At 39.4% G+C, this 24,260-nt stretch overlaps 1 protein-coding gene across 4 annotated transcripts in view; it reads right to left on the bottom strand.

Moving 5' to 3' along the window:
- RAPGEF5 (Rap guanine nucleotide exchange factor 5) overlaps positions 1 to 24,260 on the bottom strand; it is a 232,817-nt gene that overhangs the window by 86,184 nt on the left and 122,373 nt on the right. For all 4 annotated transcript variants that reach the window (XM_058296892.2, XM_004461331.5, XM_023589624.3 and 1 more), the window contains exon 9: positions 22,607 to 22,732. In XM_058296892.2, coding sequence (XP_058152875.1) covers positions 22,607 to 22,732 — 126 coding nt within the window. The remainder of the gene's footprint in view (positions 1 to 22,606; positions 22,733 to 24,260) is intronic.

Raw genomic sequence — 24,260 nt, 5'->3', positions numbered from 1 at the left:
TTAAAGCTGGTGGAATTTTTATTGTGATTGTATTAAATCTGTATATCAATTTGAATGCAGTTGACATTTTAATGATATTTAGTCTTCCAATCCATCAGCATGGAATTTTGTTTCAGTTACTTAGGGCTTTTTTGATTTGTTTTAACAATGAGTTGCAGTTTTCTGAATACAAGTGCTTTGTATCATTGGTTAAGTTTATTCCTGACTATTTGAGTTATATCTGTCATATTTTATTTTCACCACTCTTTTGTCACAATCTTCATTTCTAGACTCTGTTCCAGACCCCTCTTCTCTTGTCTTTTCTTTTCAGGCTCTAGCACACCTTTTAGTATTTCCTGAAAATCTGGTCTCTTCCTTAGAAATTCTCTGTTTCTGTTTATCTGTGAATATTCTAATCTCACCCTGTCTTCTTGCCTCTATCGTTTCTGGTGAGAAATCAGCACTTAATCTTATTGGATATCCATTACATGTTATGCATTGCTTTTCTCTTGCTGCTCTCAGAATTCTCTGTCTTTAGCATTTGACATTCTGATGAGTATGTGTCTTGGAGTTGGTCTATTTGGATTTTTTTTGATGGGAGTACATTGTACTTCTTGGACAGGGATATCTATGTCCTTCAATAGGGCTGGGAAATTTTCTACCATTATTTCTTCAAATATACTTTCTGCCCCTTTTCCCTTCTCCTTCTGGGACAATATGTTTGCATGCCCTTTGCTATCATTTAGTTCCCTGAGACCTTGTTCAATTTTTTCCATTCTTTTTCTTCATCTGTTCTTCTGTATGTTCACTTTCAGAGGCCATTTAGTCAAGCTCACCAATCCTTTCTTCTGCCTCCTCAAATCTGCTATTATATGATTCCAATGTTTTTTAAATTTCATTTATTGCACCTTTCATTGCCATAAGCTCTGCTATTTTTCTATGTATGCTTTCAAATTCTTCTTTGTGCTCATCCAATGTCTTCTTAATATCCTTAATCTCTTTAGCCATCTCATTGAATTTATTACGGAGATTTGTGTGAACATCTATGATTAGTTGTCTCAACTCCTTTATGTCATCTGGAGGCTTATCTTGTTCCTTTAACTGGGTCATAGCTTCCTGTTTCTTGGTGTGGATTGTAATTTTTTGTCGGTGTCTTCACATCTGGCTTACTAGAGTATTTTTTCTGGGTGCAGTTTTTCTCTTTAGTTTAGGGCTTTCTATCCTTTCTTGCATGCTGGTTGTACAGTAGGAGCCAAGCATGTAGTTGGTGCTGTAAGCTGTGGAGGCTCGAGCTGCCCTCATCACACCAGGGACCAATGAAGCTTTTTCCAACTTTTTCTTTTGCCAGGGGTAGGGACAGGGTCACAGCTGTGTAGAATAATCCAAGTGCAGGCCTAGACTGTAGTTGCCCAGAGAGACTGATGAAGGTTCACATCCCTTTCTCCCCTGCTGGGGGTGGGAATAGAGCTGCAGGTGTGGGCAGCCATCTATGCACTGTGGGTCCAAGATGACAGCAATTGCCCTGGTAGACTTCTGAATTTCAGTCTATGCCAGCCAAAGTTACCTGTAGCTACCTGGATAGGCTGGTGCAGGGCTCATCATCCTCCTCTGTGCCAGGGGCGAGGCTGAAGCCTAGGCTAGGGCTACAGGCTGATCTACATTAAAGAAACTGGTTCCTGCCGACACTGAGAGTTTCAGTCAGCCCGGCTTCCCCTCAGACTGGGGATGGAGTCAAAATGGCGGCTACTGGCCTCTTTCTGACTTGTGTTGGTTCACACCCCAGCTGTTCCCAGGGTTACATCTTAGCCAGCCAATCTACCAATCAGTAGCCAAAATCGGCAGCCAACTGTCTCCTCCTCCCCTGTTTTTGGGAAATGGAATTTCCAATTCCAGTCACAAAATAGCTCCTGGGGCAGCTCATGCCACCAGAGTTGGATAATCACCGGCATACATGGCTTGGCCGGTAATTTCCCGGAGGGGCTGGCGCAGGTCCCCATAGCTTCCTCCCTCCTGGAGGTGGCACTGGGGCCTAGACTAGAGTTGCAATATGATCTGGATGGAAAGAAGTCAGTCCCCACACCAGTACTGGGTTTTCAGTCCACCCCGCTTCCCCTCGTGCCAGGCGCGGCATTAAGATGGCAGCTACCAGACTCTTTCTGTCTTGGACAAGCTCAAACTTTAGCTGTTTCTCAGGATTATGCTTTATCCTGCTGAATTTACTCATCAGTAGCTGAAGTTGGTGCCCAAATGTCTCTTCCCCCCCATTTTGGGGAAGTGGAGCTTTCAATTCCAGGTGCAGAATAGCTCCCGAGGCAGCTTGTGCCTCCAGTGGAGGATGGGCACCAGTCTCTGGGGTGTGGAGCACTCTACTTATGAGTTTTCTCTGCAGATGGGCAGTCACCTCCTTCCACTCCCTCAAGGATGTTGCAGGATGCTCTTCTGGTCCCCTAAAGCCCCCAAACAGGTGTTTCAGCTAGCTCTGGGTGTTTGCTAACTGCCCTGTAGCAGGAGCTGACTCTAGGAGCTCCTTACTCCACCACCATCTTGCTGGTTCTTTTCCACTGGGCCAGTTTTGAGTTCTGGCTATCCTTTCCAGTCTGGTCAGGGGACCGGATTCTAGGATAAGGAGAGATTTGACAAGGGCTGAGCATGATCTTGGGACCACAGCTAAACCAACTCAGATCAGGGCAGAGCTCATGACCCAGAAAAGGGAAAATGAAGAGCTGACAGGAACTGAGGCAGGAGCGAGGAACAGTGTTAAACATGGCAGACCTAGAGAGAGGCTGTGTGTCTGTGGGCACCTATGCCCATGAGGCGTGGGTGCCCAGAGACATGGCCATTTAAGGATGGAAGAGGTGGGACTTCAAATGGATAAGCAGCCTATGACAGGATGGGCTTAAGAACTGGACAGACACTAAATGGTTCATTTTATATTATGTGAATCTCACTTCAAAAAAAAAAAAAAAAAACTGGTCAGAGATGAGTCTGTGGACACAGGGATTTGCTGACCCAGGTACAATGGGCTCTATATGAAGGACCAGTTTAGGAAGCTGAAGAAAAGATTAGGAGAATGAGGTGGGAGTATATTATTTCAATTCTCTGAGCCACTTTGCCTTGTTGGAGAGGGAGATCTAGAGTCATCCCATTTTGTTCCAGAAAAAGGACCTTCCATTAGTGGGTGGTGAGATGAAGCCAATTGTAGTTCATCTTAAGGAAGTGACAACAGAGACTGTCAATGATATTCTAGAACAAATAAAGGTAGTTATTCATCAAGAGTAGGGACTAACAGCCTTTCCAAGACTAAGATTCTACAACATTCAGCTTCTTGAGTTCACTCTTTTCAGAGAAGTCCAAAGATGTTGGTTCCCCTAAACAGGAAAAATGCACAATTTAAGAGTTGGGTATCTCTTCTCATCTTGTACTACAGACATTGACACACAATTCAGCATACCAAACCACCAATGCCCCCATCTATTCTTCTACTATAAATTTGGTACAGCAGAATTGTAATACTTATCTGGAAAAAAAATCTCCTCTGACCTAAAACAATTTTGCCTGAGAACAACATTCACAGTATTTGTTGACAATGGCCCTCATGCTTCTTTCTTCTCATGGAAAAAAAAAGGAAACATCTTTAAAAAGAAAAAAATAAGGGTCAAAAGAATATTGCTTGGTGGCAAGATAGAACTGATTAAGAGTGCAATAAGGGAAAGATTAAATAAGCAGATATGTGTCAAGGTGAGTGGTTTAGAGTCACCAGGCTGGAATGTGCTGGCCTGACAAATACATCTTTGTACAGGCTACTCTGGCAGAGGAGCAGAAAGAGAGTTTTAAATAACAATGATTTATTCTTTTTTTTTTTTATCTTGCACATGTATTAAGTTTAACAATTCAAATTAGAGCCTAAATGGTATTAGAAGGATTCAGAATCCCAAAACTTAAAAAATCTAGGTAAAGTCCGATCTTTCACAGGTGTGGAAGTAAACACAAAGTGATTATTGAACTCAACCAAACTTCCACAGAAAACCTCTAAACATAACTGGATAGAAAACGTCTATATGCTAGAGAAGAACTGCATTTATTAAATTGTCTTGCTTCTAATAGTTATCATATAAAACAAGTTGTCTAAGAGTCCCAAAACTAGGGTAAGTCTAGGCATTTAATCCCAGGACCAAATTGTTAGTAAACAATAAAACAGAAAGAGATGGAAATAGTCTTGTACTATCTTGAAATATCAAGTCAATGTCTTTTCATTATATGTATATTTAAATAGAGCATATTAGCTAGATGGATCAGATCAGATTTTGGAAGAAAAGAGAGGCATACTCAGCCAGGGATTTGAAAGTATTGAATGAAGGGACCATTGGCAGAAAGGTGGATAGGTTTGAGGAGAACTAACCGCAAATAGTGAGATAACCAAGAACTAGCAGCCCTGGGCTTGAAGGTGGAAGGGGAAGAGAGAGTGAAAGTTGGCTCCTGTGGGAACAGCAGTTATGGAGCAACGCGGTCATTGCAGAGGAAGCAGTCGGAAGTCCTGCCCTCTGATCTCTAGCCCATATCTCCCACTGGCCAAGTCCCATTTGGAGCTGGAGGGAAGGAGATCCCAGGGCTGCAGTCTACGGTGGTTTGGACATACAGCCCACCTGCACAGAGCAGAACTGAGAACAGAGGCATGGATAAAGATGGAGACAAAGGCACGCTTCACATTCTGTAGTTTCCAGAGACGCTTGCGACAACTTATCACAAATTTAGACTCCATTCCACAGGGCAACGTTGTCTATCTTCCTGCTGCCAGAAAAATACTTTGAAAATCTAAAAGCTTTAGAACAGGTGTGTTAGCATTTTCTACCTGACTCAATTCAATTCCTGTATGCTCTCTTGCCTCAACACTTTTTCTTGTCTAATTACCTACATTAGTTCACAGCAACTCAGGCTCCCTACAGCTTGCTGCACACTCGACACTTCCCCTGAGAACTTTGAGAGTAGCTGTTCCGTCACATGGGTATGAATTGTTTTCATCATAAGAGCTTAAAATTTTATTACGTCTTTCCCTGGAATTCTGTTTGGATCTGAGCAAGAAGTCTAGTAATGGGCACAGCTCATCTGCAGCATGAATGGAGCTTGATTCTGACTCTGGAGTCTTTCTGAGATACTTCTCACCCAGGGAGACCTCTGTTCTCAGAGAATGGCTGAGTTCACAGCTGAAATGGAGGCATCAAACTGTACCGAGAGGACAGGGGTGATGAGGTGTGCCCTTTCAGAGTCAATCCTGGCAACCACTTTATAGCTGTGTACCAGGGGAAATAAATAGGATTAACGCTGTCAACTACCAGGATCACTGGATAGAAGGCATCATCAGAAAAATGAGATGATTATACCCCTCTGGAGATTTCTGAGCACAAAAAGATAAAGTATGCAAAAGGTCTTGCATAGCTCCCAACACCAGTGACTAGATAAACCTAGTTTAACAACCCACACACCTTATCATTTCCCTTCCACCAGATCCCATGGCAGCAGTGAGGGCCATCTCTCTATATTTCATGGGTAATAGCAGTTCCTAGGGAGTACAAAAATTAAACTCTAAGGATGGCAACCCTTCAAGGAATGTGTGACAAATCCAACTTAATTATATGCACCAAGTGAAGAAAGGCCTGCCTAGGTTCCTGTCCTAGACTTGCCACTTACTAGCTGGGCCTTTTTGACCAAGTTGCTCCATCTCTCTGAGCATCAGTTCTCTTGCCTACATAATAGGATAATAGCTACCTTAGAGAGAGTTTTGAGTGACCAACACAGAGAAAGCCCTCAATAAGTCGATGCAGAAAAACATACAAAATATGTTGTCACTGTATGACATCCAAGAATATTAATACCAAAGTGTTACAGAATTGGATTTACATCAGGGCCTTGCTATAATTTGTTCATATGTGTGTAAAGATCATTCGTATTTAAGGAAACGCACAAAAATAATGTAACATCAATTTTTTTCAGTTGAATTGGAAACTGCTCCTAATGGAGCTGAAAGCACCACTAAGCGCCAGAGGGGGTCCCGGGAGGTCATTACAGAGCTCCTGGACTTGGAGAAAAGGAGGAGTGGAAGCCCTACTGCCAGGGGACGGCTGGGCATGATGACATGCATAATTATCATATGAGTGATGGTTGTTTCTCACTGGTATTCACCTCACTCAACCCCAAATCCCACTCACCAAGAAGCTCTGTATCACTAGAGACCAAGAACTAACAGGAGGGAGACAATGAAGTTCAAATGTTAAGGGTCTGTTAATACCTTAGGAGCCCTTAGTCTATGAGTGGGGTTACTCTTTCCTTTTTTTTCCCCCTATTGATCTATTCCTTTGTGGGTTTTTTTTTTTAATGAAAAGAGGGCAGAAGGCAGTGGGCACGGTGCTAGAAGTGGCAGTGACGTGGGCTGTCTCCAGCAGGTCATCCAAGATGCTGCGGGACGTGGTGTCGATCTCGGCCAGCTCGCAGGCTCTGTGGCCTGCAGATTCAGATAGCAGTTGAGCAGCACCCTGTCGAGCGTTTTAATGCCATCATGATTAAAGTATAAACAGGATGAAAAAAGAAGCGGCAACAAGGCATGATGTCAGTCATCGTCTGTCATTGCTTCCTGCTACTCCCCTGTTCCAGATATGGTGGTCATTTCATTCCGCTAAGACTCGTGAGTTACATAACCTTGTCCTGGGTAGCAGGCCCCAAGAGACTCTGAGAAGGTTCTGCTGAGCTAGATCATCCAGATTCTCTGAACCACCTAGCACGTGCTTGCTACAGACCCTGCTTCTTCACTGACATCTGAGCTTCGCTGGACTCAAGAAACCTAGGTCATTGTGTGCACACCTGATCCATAGAGGCCTATGTGTAGGTCATTCTGAAGAAATGGGGTTGCCTCTGAAAATCTAAATTACATCCTTAAACATTGGGGAAAAATTATCAACTACCAGGATCACTGGATAGAAACTTCCTGGCTGTTTATACATTGAACGCGTGAGTTCCATTGCTCCATGGCATCCATTTATGTTCTATTTATACAGTATGTTTGCTGCAGCCTCAGCTCCATGGGGGTTTGCTAAATGGCGATGACTTGGAAAACTGTATTCCTTAGTGATGGGAATACCACCTATTTCTACCTCTCTTTATTGGTATATCTTGGTGGCCCTCAAAACACAATACATATTTTACCTGAGATTTTAAAAGTACAAAAAATACCCTGAAATCTTGCTACCTAGGGTTTACAGAAATGACAAAGATAAATGTTACATGAAAACATCTTCCAGTCTCTGAGAATTCTCAAATAAATTCAAATATGTGTGTGTGTGAATGTAATGCACATACGAAGCTTTTCTAAAAAGAAAATGGAAATACAGACACTTTTCACAAGTAGCCCAAAGATGGGTGAAAAACTAAGCTGAAGTATGACTAGGACAAAGTCTCTACATTCTAGTTGTAGATATATTTGTCATCTGGGGTTTGAATAACCCACAGCAGCAGTTTTATAGAAACCTTTTAAACTCTGAATAATGAGATGATAATATGGGTTTTTTTTTTTTGTTTGTTTTTTATTGACTTTGTAATAATATTACATTAAAAATATATATGTGAGGTCCCATTCAACCCCACCCCCCCCAACAACACTCGTTCCCATCATCATGACACATCCATTGGATTTGGTAAGTACATCTTTGGGCACCTCTGCACCTCATAGACAATGGTTCACATCATGGCCCATACTCTCCTCCATTCCATCCAGTGGGCCCTGTGAGGATTTACAATGTCCGGTGATTACCTCTGAAGCACCATCCAGGGCAGCTCCATGTCCCAAAGACGCCTCCACCTCTCATCTCTTCCTGCCTTTCCCCATACCCATCGTCCACCATGTCCACTTTTCCCAATCCAATGCCACCTCTTCTATGTGGACATTGGATTGGTTGTGTGATAATATGGGTTTTTAAAGCAGTGCTCCTTAGCCAGCCTGGACTGATTCCTATTACTTTGGCTTCTCTCAGATTCCTCTAGACTGAGGATCTGAAATTCAACCATGTCTGGGAATGATTCCTGATTCAGTAAGACTTTATACTCTGAAATTATTTGAAAAAGCTAGCTCTTAAACCTGAACAGACTCAGCAGAAGTGTTCTTCAAGTTTAAAAGGAAGTAAGGAAAGTTAAAAGCAAGAACTTAGAAAATAGGAGGGCTTCAAGTCAAGAAGCTCTGTCATTCTTTCCACATCTTTTGTGTATATGCGAATTGTGTTTGCATGCGTGTGTCTGCATGTGAGCATGTGGATATGCTTGTGTGTGTGTGTGTGTGTGTGTGTGTGTGTGTGACTTCAGAGAGGGCAAAGCAGTAATAAAAAGGGCAGCCTCAGTATTTATGCAAGTTATGGAATGAAAAATTCCTAGTTACTGTGGCAACTGCTAGATCACATGGCATGGGAGCAAGGAGATCCAAAGCATCTTAAGTAAACACTTATTTTTTCATGTTTTATACAGTCCCTGGTGTTTTTAGAGAAGCATGCCTTTATTCTCTTCAGTAGCCATCTCAAAAACTTCACTTCACTGTTTGAAATGAGGTGGGAAAAAGGCAGTGTGGTACACTAGGCACACTGTATAGTTACAGAAATTTGGTATTAAAGTTAGGTTAAGATACTTTAAAACACAATCAATTATTGCTAAAACTGCTTGAAAGACTAACAATCCAAAATTCCAAACAAGCCAGAAGGTAAAAGGAAGAAAGATGGTTAAAATAAGACAAAAATAATTTTGATTGCCTAGTATTATAGTAAATTCCACCTTCCCACCTTTCTGGGTGGGGGAATAGGTGTGAAGGGAAGAGAAGAATGGACTTTAAAGAAATCAAAGTTCTTAAGAGATAATAAGGCAAAAAAAAAAACCCGTTCTCTTTTCCTGACTGTAAATGTAACAATGAGGATCAAAATCCTCACATACAAAACTGCCCAAGTAAAATCCTTGCTTCATTAATCATGACTCACTAAAGTCTGAAAGTTGGTGTCCACGTTTTACCAAGTGTGAAATCTTCCAAAGGCTTGTCTGCAGTTACAACTGACGACTGGCAATGAATCTCCCTGTCTTTTCTGCTTGTCATTTCCAGGTTAATTGTCCGTAAGAGGGAACCTTTAAATTGAAACTTTACTTCTCCAATGATCTTGAACCCTGGAGACGGCAGAACTTTGGATTTTTACACATTTCGTTTGAATGCTTGAATTTGGGGAACATTTCCAATCACTCACAACTGCCTTCTCTATGGGATTCGGTTCAATAAACATTGATTGAAAGCCTACTGGTAGGCATTGGGGATGCTGCTCTCAAAGAGTAAATTCTTTATGGGAGAGATAGACATGTAAGTGATAAACATGTGTTTTTTAAAAGCAGTGGGTTTAGTTAAAGAATCTAGCTAGTGTAATTAGGCTACATTCTTGATATTTCCAAGGGTGCAAGGCAATAAGAGCTAACATTTTTCATTTTGTCATTTTTTTTGGTAATTCCAGATATCTGTGCTCCTTGGGACATTCTGAACTTAGAAAAGCAATTCAAAATATTTGATGACTTGACTTGAAATATGACTTCAATACCCTGATAGCAGAGACACTTTTGGTTAGATACGCTAGATCAGCAATCTTTCACATATCAATGCAATCTCACAAAAATACATTTTCAGTCGTTCTATCCAAGGAGTATTTCTAGAACATAAAAGAACAAAATGGATTCTTGACATTGCTAGAAATAGTTAATCAGAGTAAATAATGGCTACTCAAAGCTTCCTTACATCACTCGGTATCTACTAGAAAAGGAGGCAGCATTTTCCCAAAGAGAGTTCAACACTTAAAAGTAAGGATGTCACTATATTTTGGAAGTCTCCAAATTAAAGAAGGCTATAAACATGAAATTTTAGAGCAAGAAAAAAAATCTTAAATCTCTAGTCTCCTAATTTTATAGATGAAAAAACTGAAGCTCAGAAAGGTAAAGCACCTCACTAAATCTCTTTACTCAACATATTTAATTTGGGAGGAGTTTGTTAACAGAGGTTAATTCCTTCAGAATAAAGTGAATTTTTGAAATTCTAATAATAAAACTTAGAACTGAAGAAAAATTATTTGCATGTTAACTGAAGAAAAATTATTTGCATGATAGCTAATCAAGAAATCTTACTTTTACATTACAAAAATAACTCCCAGCTGTATTAAGAATCTGAGTTAAACATGAAATAGAGACAATAAAAAAAGAAGACAATACAAGAAATAGAAGACAATAAAGTTGAGTATCTAGTCACTGAATGGGGATGACTAATTTTAAAAGCAATTTTTCTAAATGAATCAACAGTTTTACTCATGTATGTATAAAAAAAACAACTAAAAGATTAAGAAACAAAGTGGAAAAACCATATACAACAAATGTACCAAGTTTCATATCCTTAATATATAGAGGTTATGAAAATCAATAAGAAAAATCCCAATGGAAAAATGGATTATTTACAGAAGAAATATAAATGGATTAATATACAGCTGATCAAATATTCAATCTCATTCATAAATAAATGTAACTTTGAACAAGGTATTACTCCACCCTACCCCCCTTAACCTGACAAAGATACTTAGTTTCCCTATTGTAAGTCATACTACTCAGCGAGGGTGAAGGTGGGGTGAGGACCTGTCAAAACAAGTACTTGCATGGAGAGTTGATAAATGTGAAAACTGGTGTAGGTTTTATGGAAAGTAGTTAAGCAAAAACTAACAGAGATTAACACAGTTCATAAGTTCATATCTGTTATTAGTAATTGTTAAGAATTTATCTTAAGGAATATAAACTTAGATAAATATTTTTGTGTAGAGATATGCATGACAGATCACTTACAACAGCAACATTTTTTATAACATATCTGCCCCAAAATGAAAGAATGGTTATGTAATGTATGCTGTGAAAACACGAGGAAAGCTTCATGATGAATATAGTGTGTGTGTATGTGTGTGTGTGTGTGTGTGTGTGCATGCAGTGGCTAGTGATCATTAAATTTTTTCCTTTCTTCCTATAATAATAGTAATAGTAGCTTTCTACTATTACTAGAAATAGTAGCTTTCTATTATTACTAGAAATAGAAGCTTTCTATTATTTTTAAATTCTCTACAAAAGGCATGTATTGCTTTTACAATTAGTAAAACAATTTTAAACAATGGGAAGAAACTTTAACAGACATATGCTATAAATTCCAGCAAGTTGCCTGATACCTTGTTCACAACTTTTAAACACTTATAAACCTTTTCAGTAATGAAGCTTGTTTTCAAAAACAAATTCACAGTAAAACAGGTGAAGGACTATACATAATATTCTAAAATTAAAATACATATATATATATAGTAGTTAGAAAATGGGGGACAGGCAATGATAAACTCCAATAATATGTAACTTTCTTTAGATTTGAGATTTATGAGCTTGGCCAGTTGTGATGTGTGCCTGACCCGGTCATAACCTAGGAAGTACAAACGGTGATATTTAATTTAGCAAATGCCTCACAGGAATGCGAGGGAACAATATTCTGGAAACAACTCCCTTACTCAAAGCGTACCCTTCTCATTTCTGGAAGCCCTTCCCAGCCCTGCTCATTGCCCTTCTTCTTTATTCTCCTGTCTTTGTTTTCTCATCCTTCCCCCTGTCTCCCGCTAAATGGTGGGTTCCTTTGGGGCTCAAATCACATCTGGCTTAGTTCTATTTTATTTCATGTGATATCTTGTTCACAGGTGCTCAACAAATGCTTTTCTCAATGAACGAAGGCAAGAACAAATTAATCTTAGCCAGATCTTTTTAAAAAAACCTGCTTTATACACAAAAAAGAAGGTGATACTGACATTAGCAATTACTTAGGCCCTCAATAAAGTCATCTTTAGTGCTGTGGCGGAATGACCACTGCAAGTGGCAGCAAACCTAACAGTTATTTGACTGTCTCTGGTCCTCATCAAGTTGTGCTTTCTAATCAGCTCTATGAGCTCAAGCATGAGATTCCCAGGTAAGCTGCCAATGGTGATGACACCTCATGCCTGAACCTATTGAGGGATGATGGTCTCCGCTGCAAAGACCTCAGGGCTGTTACATAAGTGACCACTGGTTACAATTCTGGTCACTCGGGGTCTTCTACAGGCGAGTGCAAATGCCAGGTGCTATCCAACTCAGGCTTTCTTCCTAAGATCCCCCAGACAGAGGATGTCTGCAGCCTGCCAGCCTCCTTAACACCTCAGGGGAAAGGACACCATTCCTGGCTTCTCCTTTCTGGAATCAAGCAGTCTCAAAACTGAGGTTGGGGCCACAGTGGGACCAACAAGACACCCCTGTAGCCAGATATGGAACAAATAGGTAGGAGTCAGAGCACCAGGTTCCTGGCATTCTTGTCTTCTATGTCTCCCAGCGATCAGCACATGCACCCTTCCATCGCTTAGATGCAAACTGGCAAACCACAGAGCGTGGTGCGAAAAGAAGCCAACAGCTGCAGATGTTGCATATACCTAGAGCCACTCTGATCTTTATTAATGAGGATTTTTCCAGGGCGTGGTAGACGCTTCTCAGGTCCGTGCAGATCTCCTCCACAGGCCAAGATTATGAGTAATAGTGAAGGGTAGGAATTTAGGGTTTACCATCTTGGAACGGAAATGGAATCTCCTTAAAACTGAGAAAAGGTCAGATTTGATTGCTGAATTTCAATGGAAATGGCATTTAATCATTCAACAAATCATGGGATGTTTCTGTTCACAAGTATCTGGCATTCATGCATGTTCCTTAAAAGATGATCAGAATAAAATTGGCTTGCCATCGTTTTGTTCCAATGTTTCTTTTCTTGAATTTTAAAGGTTTGTCCAAATTCTGTCTCATTCAGGCTCAAACTCTTGCCTTCACTGCTGCCTCACTGGCTTCTCCTCTCCTCACAAATGTGTTGGTATAAATCAGCACCATTTTGGGCCATGTGTGCTCCTTCTGGCTGCCATTTTATATACGGTAGTTTTATTTACTTAAGTCTTTTAAAATTCCTGTCATATGAATTATTGGAAAAGACAGTGCAATCTCTATGGTCTATTACCTTCTTCTTTCATGGGTTTTTATAGTTGCATCTGATTACTGTTTTAATACTGTTTTAGATTTGTGATTCCCTATGGTTGTTTAATGAGAAACACCAAATAATCTAATTTATTTTTTGCTGGCAAAACTGTTGTGCTTTGGGGGCTTGCTATGTTAATTTTCTGATAGGATAATTGTGAATGAGAGGGGAGAAGCAGTTTTATTGGGGCAAATGCCATTCCAGGTTAGCCTCACAAAATGTAACTGTGAGAACACAGGAATAAAAGCACTAAGACTGAATTACAACTTCTCCTAATACATCTAAAGATCTCCAATTATTACTCTTTTTATTCATACATTTCTACTTCTGACCTACAGAAGCTAAAAGCTATCAACTTTATAAGAAGACTATTATCAACTGAAAAATGTTAACATTTTCTTGTGATTAACAGACTTCTAACAGAGCTAACTGATCACATAGTATTCTTTGCCCCTTTTATGTGAACATTTACAACATCTTTATATTTAACTCTTCACAGTCTTATTAAGCAGATGTCAGTTTTTGAATGAAGTTTTTTCTTTCTCGACAGATCAAAGCATATGATGTCTAAACTTCTTTCCAAAGTCTGACTTTCAGAGAACATCTCCAGGCCAGTCAGCCTGGTTGTGAAAAATAACACATCGTCACAATCCACCAACTTGTAATAACAGTAAAGTTTTGGAGCAGAAAGAAAGTGATGGCATCAACCATCAAATTCATTTTGGAATTGTATTTTGCGTTGCACCACTTGGGAATCATTAGAATATTAATTCACAAGGATATCAAAACACAGCTTTTTCTGCCCCTATAAATCCCAACCATGCTAGATCAGAAAAGGTTAAAGAATCATCCTTACAAAGTATTACTTCCTCCCTTGTCACCTTTGTGACAGGGCCAACACCTCCACCCCCACCAGGTCTTTCAGGTAAGCTCCTATGAATCATTAGGTTTGCAGAGGCTCCTTACAAATCCCTGCCCCCAGCCACTTCCTGTCACTGTAAATGTCTTATTATCACTTCTATACTCTCCCACTATGTGTTTCCTGGATCTTGAGGAGCCCCTAATCCTTTATTCTGACTCACCTCTACTCAATCATGTCCAGCTATTCCTGGAACCTGAACAAAGAGGAGATTTACAAGAGTTTGTTAAAATTGTTGAGCCTTGTTGGCTTAATTACGTACAAATGTACAGTAAATGAACACACATGCCCTGTCTTATTTCTCCCCTTTTTTCCCTCCTAATACAGGAGAAAATATTGGAAAAAAGAAAAAAAAAAAAAAAGACAAAAAACCTAATCCAAGTAAACCTAACTGGCTTCTGCATTGACTTCTTCAGACCAAAACAAAAGGTCCTTTTTGCTTCAGAAATGGAGTAGATGATTTTTTTAATTAGACAAATTTTTATGTAATGACAAATATAAATATGGTCATGTTTTTAAATTTAAAAAATGATATTTAATATGATTTATTAGAAAAATATGTACTGTACACTTGTCCACAGTCTGTTATGTTTTGTTGCGATATTTTCGGCAATCTTCTATTTTTGCTATCGTAAAACAACATTTAGGGTAGTTGGATGGCAGATGGAATTTTTCCCTTTCCTCCTACTTCCCATTGCAAGAGGAAAAAAGGCTCTTTGCATCCTGCAAGGAAACTGTATAAATTCCTTTTCTTAATCTTTATTAACTGGAGCATCTGAATCACTTAGAAATCATCAAACTTTGGCTGAATAGTTATGAGGCAAATATATCAGAATAAGGTGCATTTAAAGCAAACACCATAAAATGAAATACATGGTATTCATATTACACATGTGCTCAAAATTCATTTCTACAAAAAAGACTAAAAGCCACCTTTTAAAGGAAAATAATGCAGTAGCATATTTTAAGGTGAAACTATAAATAATTAGATCTGAGCTCTAATTGGCATCTATGTCCACTGTAGCTGAAGTCTCTGAACTTGAGCTCCGCACGTCAAATTCTCTATGTTCAAGCTGGTTACTGCTTCACCTAAGAGACGATGCCAGGGAAGGACAGGGGCAAGTTCTGAAGGGAGTGAGCCTGACCCATGCTTCTCCTTCATGCCCATTCCCACACTGCAGCCAGAGGAATCTTAAAAATTCAGATCTAATCACCTTTCTCTCTTGCTTAATTTCCTCACAAGAGTTTGATATCCCTCTTTGGATAAAACATACAAGTTTGGGCTAAGTCTGCCAGGCCCTGAATCCTTGGGCTCCTGTGCCTCTTGCCTTGCCTCTCCCCCTCCTTTTATGCACCAGTCACTTTGTTCTCCTTCTAGAACTCACCACTCCTGCTTCTCCTCCTCCTCTTCCACCCCCCCACCCCCCCCCCCCACCCCGCTTCCTCACACAGGTTCCTCCTCTCTCCTAGTAGCTGTTCTGATCCTCCTCACTCCATCTCTTCCTCAGGGAGCTGAGCCTGTCTCCCTAGATGAGCCGAGGTCCCTGTGAAGAGCTTCCTCAGCACCCTAGCATTGCTTCTAGTGTTTGCTCCATGAGAGCAGTAGCGTATCAGGGCAGTGCCCAGGGGAACACAAGGGCCACCATGACTTGGCATCTGTGTGTCCCTCCTCCTATCTCTTCATGTTTTCTCTAGTTCTCTAAGCCTCAGTCATTCACAGTTATCACGAAGGACTGTCCATCCATTGGCCCTAGGTTTTGGCCCTATCAGCTTCCATTATAAGCTCCAATAACACAAAAACCAAAGATACCTACTGTTAACCCATCAAACAACAGTATATAAGATATTAACTAGTGTTACATTAATGCAGATCAGGCTGTGATGGGGGTAGAGAAGAAAAGACCATCATAAGGTGACGAGGGTTCTACAGTGAGGCATACCAACTGAGAGGGGCAAAAGCCAAAGGAAAATAACCTAGTTTTCCTTGCCTCACTTAAATGGCTTACCAAACATACTGAAGATGACATGGTTATGTATTTTAACTTTACAAGAATAAGAACCTAGTAAACCTATGGAATGGCATCTGTAAAACAGAAAAGAAAAGATCCATTGGTAACATGAGTTTGGTAAATCCAACTTACCGAACCAGTATCGATTTTCTTAATTGGGCCTTTTTAGATAAACTTGAATATTTACTGAAAAATAAACAAATAGCATACTGGCAAATTCCTCACCCTTTAAAATTACTGAAATTACTTTTTAAAACTGTCAGGACTTGCAGTGGGTTTCTTCTTGTGAGAACCTAAAAATACAGCTAATGAGCAGATGGCTCCACCAGACACACGAGCACAGCACTGGCTCCCTGGCAGTCGAGGTGCCATTTTTCTGGAGAAAAAAAAACCCAGAATATAGAGAGTGCACAGAGTGAACCAAACTTGTAAATCTGGCTCTTGAATAGATGAGAAGAACATGGTTTGTTGGCATTGTGAAATATGTTTAGCAGACGGATTTCCCTCTCTCTAACACCTGTGAAATTATTTAGACTATTAAGTGCTGTCTTGCATGGTTACTCATTTTCCTTGTGTAAGTTCTTTCCCCAGGTAGGTTGTAAACTTCTTGGAGGCAAGAACTCTCTTCAACCACTTTTATTCTTATGGCCAAATCAATCCTGATTAAAAACTGACTAAAACAACTCACTCAAGGAAGCCTATGTCAAACGAAAAGTCACGTTAGTGCCAAACCAATACAAAGTTAGGATTCTGTTATTTAAAAAAGAAAAGCATGGTATGACCATGGTGATTTCTCAGTTTATAGGTGGACAAATTCAATGTATTATGAATTGCCTATTACATCTGAATTCTGGCTTTCAATATTATACAATAATGTTATAAAATTCTATTTGTTTAAGTAGTTTCTTGGTTAAGTGAAATTACTGATAAACTTCAAATAATGCCAAATTGCCCTTAACTTGACATAAACATGTGAATGTAGAGTGTGAGTTTGAATACAGAATGATAAAACCACTTTTCCTTTTAGTATTTCATTTAGAGTAAAAAGAAGACTTTTAACACTTTCATTTAACAACATTTGTTTTTGTTTTGTCTTTTTAAACACATATTAATAGACCAAATGAAAGTTGGGAAAAGAGAGAGAGCAACTTTTAATATGTAAAATAAGAGTTACAGTGCCAGATCCCTCCAAACCACTTCTCCCCTAGTAATCCTTGAACAGCTAGCCCTTTGACGTAGGCAGAATTCCAGGATGAGGCTGCAGGAAATCGGGAAAAGGAAATTCCGGTCAAGGTTGAGTGATGGGGACCCTACCCTGAAAGCAGAATTGAATGCCAAGATTCAATTCCAGAACGTGCAAAATCCCCTTCCCACCCATAGTTCATGAGTTTATTAGAAAAGGGGAAGGAAGTAGGGTGGCTCCCCAGATGTAACAAAAGAAATGACCAAAGAAAGTGGGTGGGAAGTGAGAGGGATACAGACAGGGTCCCTCGGGAAAGTACTGCTGAGCAGTTTTCACAAGCATTTTATAGATCTTTATTTCTGCACGTTGGATTTTAGGAAGTCAGTTTAGGAGCTATTGTTGATGTTTCTAATCTATAATGTAATACACCTCAGAGCATGATCATATCATGCTTTTTTCAGGAAAAACAGAGTTTCGGTTTTCTGTTAATACTGCCATTGCATTCCAGAAAACAGGACCCACATCTGGACAGATACTATGGTGTAACTATTTCACTATAACTACAATGTGAAGCGTTTATAAGCGTCTCAAATCTACCTTGGGATTCAAATGAAGTAAGGACCTTAGCATTTCCTTTTTTCCCCTTTCCCCACCCTCCCTTCAATACAGAATGCTTCTGCCTCTTTCCTCCAGGGCTGCCCTTCTAGTCTTTCCCTCCCCCTCAGGACTTCATGATTCTTGCCATCTTGGCTTCCCATTCACCATTCCAGTGGTGACGGCTGAGAGAAGATGCGCTCCTGAGGCAGTCAGACTTGGGGTCTAGATATTCTCCTGAGGCAGACGGGTTCACTAGGGGCCCAGCTCTGCTTACCCAGTCATCGGCCTCGGCTTTCTCATCTGTCAGAAAGAAACAGTATCATCTACCTCATAGAAAGTTCCCTTCATCACCCTTTCTAATGAAAACTAACAAACAAAACCAAATGATCATTAGCATCTCATTAGACCTAGAATGAAGTAAAACTTCTCAGCCTCCAAAATTCTCCTTAGTCTGGTCCCAAATTCAATTCTCATAAAATCTTCCTCCTCTTGTCTCCTTGTCACCATCTCCTCCCCAACCCCAACTCCTGGTACTCTGGTGACAGCAAATGGCTTAGGACTTCCCCCAAACGTCTTGTATCTTGACATCTCTGTGTACTTTCTAATGCTACTGTTCCCACTAGGAATGTTTTTCTTCCATTTTGAATTATTTAAATCCAATCCAAAATCTACTTCAGGGTCCAGGTCAAACTCTACCTTCGTCGTAAGAAATGATTCTGTTCCCCCAGGTGTAAATTCTTCTAACACCTCTGGATCTCTCTTGGGATTCTCATCACCCTGTATCTCAGTTATTTCTGTCCATGTCTTTTCTACATAATTGGACTATACTCTGAGAATAGGAGCCACCCATAGTTATTCCAAATCCTCTACAATAATCAGATTCAATAAAAGTTTGTAGAATGAATGAATTATGGAGGTTGTTCTAGAATAACAGTGGAATAGCACCAACTCAGACTACATAGGTTAAGAGAGCATGCTTAAAATCAGGGTCAGTTCTGGAGAAAGCAAACAAATCACTGTAGCAAATGCCAAAGTTTTGGGCCAAATAAGCCCAGTTCTTTGGGGGCTACCAGAGATTCTCTCTGATTAAGGTATTTTGAAAGAAGCTGGTCTGAAGGAGAAGTTTATGTAGTCCCCATGCTATTAACCAGAACCCCCGTTAACAATTTGCTAGTGAGATGAACACTGTATGCCATGGTACATATTGTAGACACCTAAAATATAGCAGGGGGGGAAAAACAAGGTAAATTTGTAGCTTTTTGGCCAAGGTGACAAACCATTCCAGTGAAAAACAAAACATTCTTATCAACCACTGTCCAAAGAAACTTTACCAAAAATTCAAAATTGATTGAAATAAAATGGCGCGCATACTCCCCCATTGAGCAGCCTTCAAATTCTGCCAATTTTACCTTCTAAATGCCTCTCAATATCTGTCCCTTTCTTTGTTCCCCATAGTCATCACCCAGGTGCAAGCTTACATCTCTCACCTGACTTCCTCTAATAACTTTCTAAGGGTTCCTTCCAAAATGCTTTTCTCTCTTTCCCACTTAATTTTTCCTCTAAACCAATGGCAGAGAGATCTCAGGAAGATCACATCTGATTATGCCATTTCCCTTCTTTGATGGCTTGCCTTTGTCAGAAAGACAAGTCTGAACTCCTAAGTGTGGCTTATTAGATCTTTCACTACGAATTCTAACCTTCCTTCCAGTCTTCCCCTTGCTTTTCCCAAGAATCACCCCATTTTCCAGTTATATGTCCTCCTCTTAGGCCCTCTGCCTGAAATGCTCTCTCCTGTGCCACTCTTCTCTATAACACATACCCCTTCCTCTATCGATCAAATCATAGAATTAAGACTAAGCAAATGCAATGTCTAGAGAGTTGAATTAATGGCTGAATGTTAACTCCACTATCATAACACTTAGAAGAAATAAAGTCCTCCTATATGAATTTTTGGCACTTAGAAATAAGTGCTGGTTAATTTTGCCTATAGCTATTTAAAAGAAAATAGAAAAGCTAAGTGCTTCCTGAGAAACTTGAGATAATTATACATTTAACGTTTTAATTTCAGAAACACCTTGCCAAAAGTATAGAGTGAGGTATTTTGTCTGATTGCATGATTTTATAGTTATGGCATTCACCAGTTTAAGAAATATTAGAAACACCTACTCAGAAAACTCTAATCCCCTCCAATTTGTAACAATATGTACCAACAACAGCTTTACTTGAACAAATTCATGTTTTTCTCTATACCATAGCACCTCAAGATAACGTTCTCATTTTGGTACATACATATAAAATGACATGTGGTATATTAGAACCAGAGGAAAAAAAAAGGCTCATAGGCAACTTGGATTCTACCTCAAATTTTACCAGTCTACTTAACTAGTTTGGGCTCAGGAATGGGAAATGAGGTAGATGAAGTATTTAAAATCAGAAAAGAAAGGAACTCTATGTAACTCCAGGGTTGGTTCATTATTATTGCAATAAGAAGAGGAAACCACAGACCTAGGCTTACAGTAAGTAAACTATAGTTTCCTCATTGTTATAACTGAGCGTCTATATACACTGAAAAGAAAGCAAGGTCAGGAATAATGAAAACACTGCATCAGTCTCAGAAATTATTGTGTAACCCCAAGGTACTGATATATTAAATGCTTAAGACAAAATATTAAAATAATCTGTCAGATGATTTTTATTCTTAATAAATTGATTGTAAAAAGTGTAGGCACCTAGCATCAAATACTCCATTTTGGAGCACCTGCTCATACCAATATCAGCCCTGAGGATTAATTAATTCAACTGGCATCATCCTGCCAAGGGAGATCACTAAATAGCTGAGTTTATATTTAAGGGATCACTAAGGAAGAAGGCTCCTGAAAAGTCACCTTTCCTTACTTTAAGCTTCACAGGAAAGTCTACTTGAGAACATAACTCCAATGATCATTTACATACCATCTTTCCTCTAAGAAGCACAAACATTTTAGGGCTGTTAATGCATCCGTCTTTATAATATTGATATAAGAAGTTAAAAAAAAAATTAGCATGCAATTTACAAACCTTAAATTGAAGGTCTAAAAGCAACAGAGTAAATGACCCTGGCCAAGCTGCAAACCTTCTACCACTAAATTTCTGTCTCATGTTAAAATTCTTTATATTGATCAGTGCAAAGTTCAGATTTCGTTAGTCATATAACTGAAGGGTATTCTCACTAGATGCAATTCTTTATAATATTTGGGATTAGGCTAAATATAAGATAAAGGCAATACAGATATCTTTTTAAGAAGACTTGTGGCCCAGGTCCGATGATTTCTACCCATGGTGATAAAGTTGTACCCTATTGTTTGTTCTATTTTGAAAGATCTTGCCCTACTTCAAGCTCATTGAATCTAATATGCACTCAACTGTAAGATACATCATTCATTATAAGAATCACTGGGAAAGAAAATTGCTCACAAACGATGAGATGTTTTTACATCCTCAGTTGTTAAGATGCATCCTAATTTTAGAGATGTTAAAAAGTAGAGGAAATGGGTATCTTGGAAGCAGCAAACTATGGCATACGGAAACTATTGCTCTTCTAATTAAAGTGAATCTAAAGAAATATTGTTTTGAGAAATTTACACCACTTACTTAATGGTACTCAAATATTCTTAGGATACTGCAGGGGTTTAGAGTTTGTCTTTGAATTAGTCAGTCTTCAGTGTGCTTTGAAGAACTCCAGCAAGCCCTGAAACTTTTCAATAGTGCAGAGCAAGAAAAGGCTCCTGCGAGCTCCAACCACACCTAAAGTCAATAGTCACCCCTGAAATTGTGAGGCTTTGAAACCGCTCAATTATTTCCCCCTGGAGATACCAGTTGATACATTTGGATGTCTCACTGCTAGAGATGTGTTGTGTTATTAAACTGAGCAGTGTGCCATCCTCCAACATCTCACCCTTCTCCTGCTCAGTAAAGCCCTGTGTTGATGGGCTGGCAGCAGAAACAACATGAAGCAACATTTTCCCCCTCCGAAAGGGTTGGAAATAAAATTGCAAGGAAAAGTTAAACTCAGAGAAAAACATGTTTATAAGTCCTGAGGAATTTTCCCCTTCATGAGCCATCCTGGATAGTTCGGCACTGGGAGTGAAATCTTACAAACAACAAAAAATAAATGGACAACAATGTGTAGCAGAAGAAAACGGCCCCATTGTCTTGCCAGCATGACGGCAGCATTCTCCATTCTAAGGCTCAATCTGAATAACTGCTTTCAGAAGAAATGAGCAGTGTCCCTTTCCTCCAATTTTAACTACATCCAAACAATATAACTCTTGTTGGAACACAAGCTTTCATAAGATACTGGGAAAACTCCCTTCTGACCTCCCCACCCCTTTAGTAAGACCATATATAATCTGTTCTTCTGTTCTTACCTAATTCTAGCCACTTAGGATGCATTCGTTTGGCAACTAGATCAGCACCGTACTAAACATAACAGTACATCAGAATTTTCTTTCAAAATTCATATTCTAATATTCTACAAATATCTGATAGGGCAAAACTTGCAAAGTCAAACTTGAAAACCATCGAACAAAAGATCATAAATAGAGATGCATTCATCTTTGCTTAAGTGTATACTTCTAAGAGTTCTCTTAAAAATCCACTGTCATAAACCATTGGCTTAGAGCCTTCAGCAACTGTCATTTTTCCTGAAGAGAATACTTTAGGAAAACTAAAGTCTTTAAGAATTTAAAACAAAAGATTGGCCCAAACATTCAGCCAGCCAGAAACATTTTCCACCCCTTCAAACCTGCCTCCCCAATGAGAAAAGGGCTTACGTGCTCAGATTTCTCTTGTTCTTTTTTGTCCGTCTGCAGAAACTGACAGTTTTCTCTTGCTAGCTTCTGGACCAGTTCGATTCGTCCGATATCATCTCTCTCGTGCAGCTTGCACATCACCCCTGCCTTAAGAGTTGGAGAAAAAGCGAAGATATACTTAAATCCACAGTCCCAGGACATGACACCACTGCAAAGGTCCCCTTAGAGTAAATTCATCTTTTCCATCTCCTGGATTAAATCATGGTCTTGATAAAATGTTCTGCTTTTCCAAAACTGATATTATTTTAATCTAGGAATGCCGCGCCAAAAGACTTATAAGGCAGCGATCATTTATCAGTCAGCTTTTGAGACTTAAGAGCAGAGCAAACTAAATCATTTGCTACCAAGTGTGCGCCTGATATGCCACTATTTGTTTGTTCCTGACAGCCTGTTTCCTGTTACATAAGCAAAGCCTAGCAAGAGGTTAAAAACTCATGGGAAAGTCAGCCAGGAACTACTCTGGCAGAAAGGGTGAAGTGATACAGAGTCCTAAATATAACAGTAGAGACCCTCCTAATTCTTTAACTCCACCATGTCACTCCACATACAAATTCCATTTTCTTTTTCACAACTGGAAAATTACTATGGGGCATTAGTAAAATATCCCAAATATGCATAAGAGATAGTGAAATAGCTTATTAAAAATAAGACATTGGAAAACAATCTGAACATTTCATTCATCAGGGTTTGAAAATGATCCAGAAAGCATTTTTTTAAATTAGGCCAAAGCACCTTAACAATAACATGAGGGAGGGAAATAATAATATGAGGAAGGGATTCTAGGACATTGGATTAGAATAAAATATGTTCTTTCTAATGTAAAAATTTATGATGTGTTTCTGCTCAAATTCTTTCCAAGAGGGTTCGCACTGGCATACCAGGACATGAGCTAATAAAAAAATCAGATTTCCCTTGGCAGGAGTAGTTAAAACTATGGAATCTTTACCCAACACGACTTACAGAGTTCAAGTATTCTACAGCAACATGACCAAATACGAGGAAGGGCCAGCAAGTGAACGAAAGCTTCGTGGCCTTAACAGTTTGTGCTAAAGTTGTTGAGTGGCTGTTAGTGAAATGGCAACATCCATGCAAGGCCATGACTAAACCTTTATTCCCAAGGGCAGTGACATCTCCTTATTGACCAGTTTCTCCATAGGTCAGGAAGAAAACAAACAAAAAGTCCTTGAAGTGGCCCATATCACAGACTCACCAAGGACAGCAAGTGTAATTCCTATACCAAAGTCAGTTTATGACATCCCTCACAAGAGGTCCTCCAGCTGTTTTTAAAGTTTCCTTTGGCAGGGATCTCAGTCTATCTTAAGATGGAGAGCTAAACTTGTTAGAAAGTCCCTTATCACAGTAGACAAAACTCCAAAACCATTTAACTTCAACCCCCAAGGTCTAGTTTTGCCTTTTAAAGCAACTGAGATTAAGTCTGTTCTTTTTCAATTTGACAACCTTTCAAATATTTAAGTACCAATATTGATATAGCCTCCATTTAGTATTTCCCAGATATATATATTCTGTATCTCCAATTATTTCATTCATTCATTCATTCAACAGATTTTATTTGAGCAAGCACTATGTGCCAAGGTCTACTTTAGGTTCTGGGGAT

This window comes from Dasypus novemcinctus, chromosome 5 (genome assembly GCF_030445035.2).
Source record: "Dasypus novemcinctus isolate mDasNov1 chromosome 5, mDasNov1.1.hap2, whole genome shotgun sequence".
Taxonomy (NCBI): Eukaryota; Metazoa; Chordata; class Mammalia; order Cingulata; family Dasypodidae; genus Dasypus; species Dasypus novemcinctus.
Note: the sequence above shows the minus strand (reverse complement) of the source record. Positions and strands in the feature narration are given on the sequence as shown.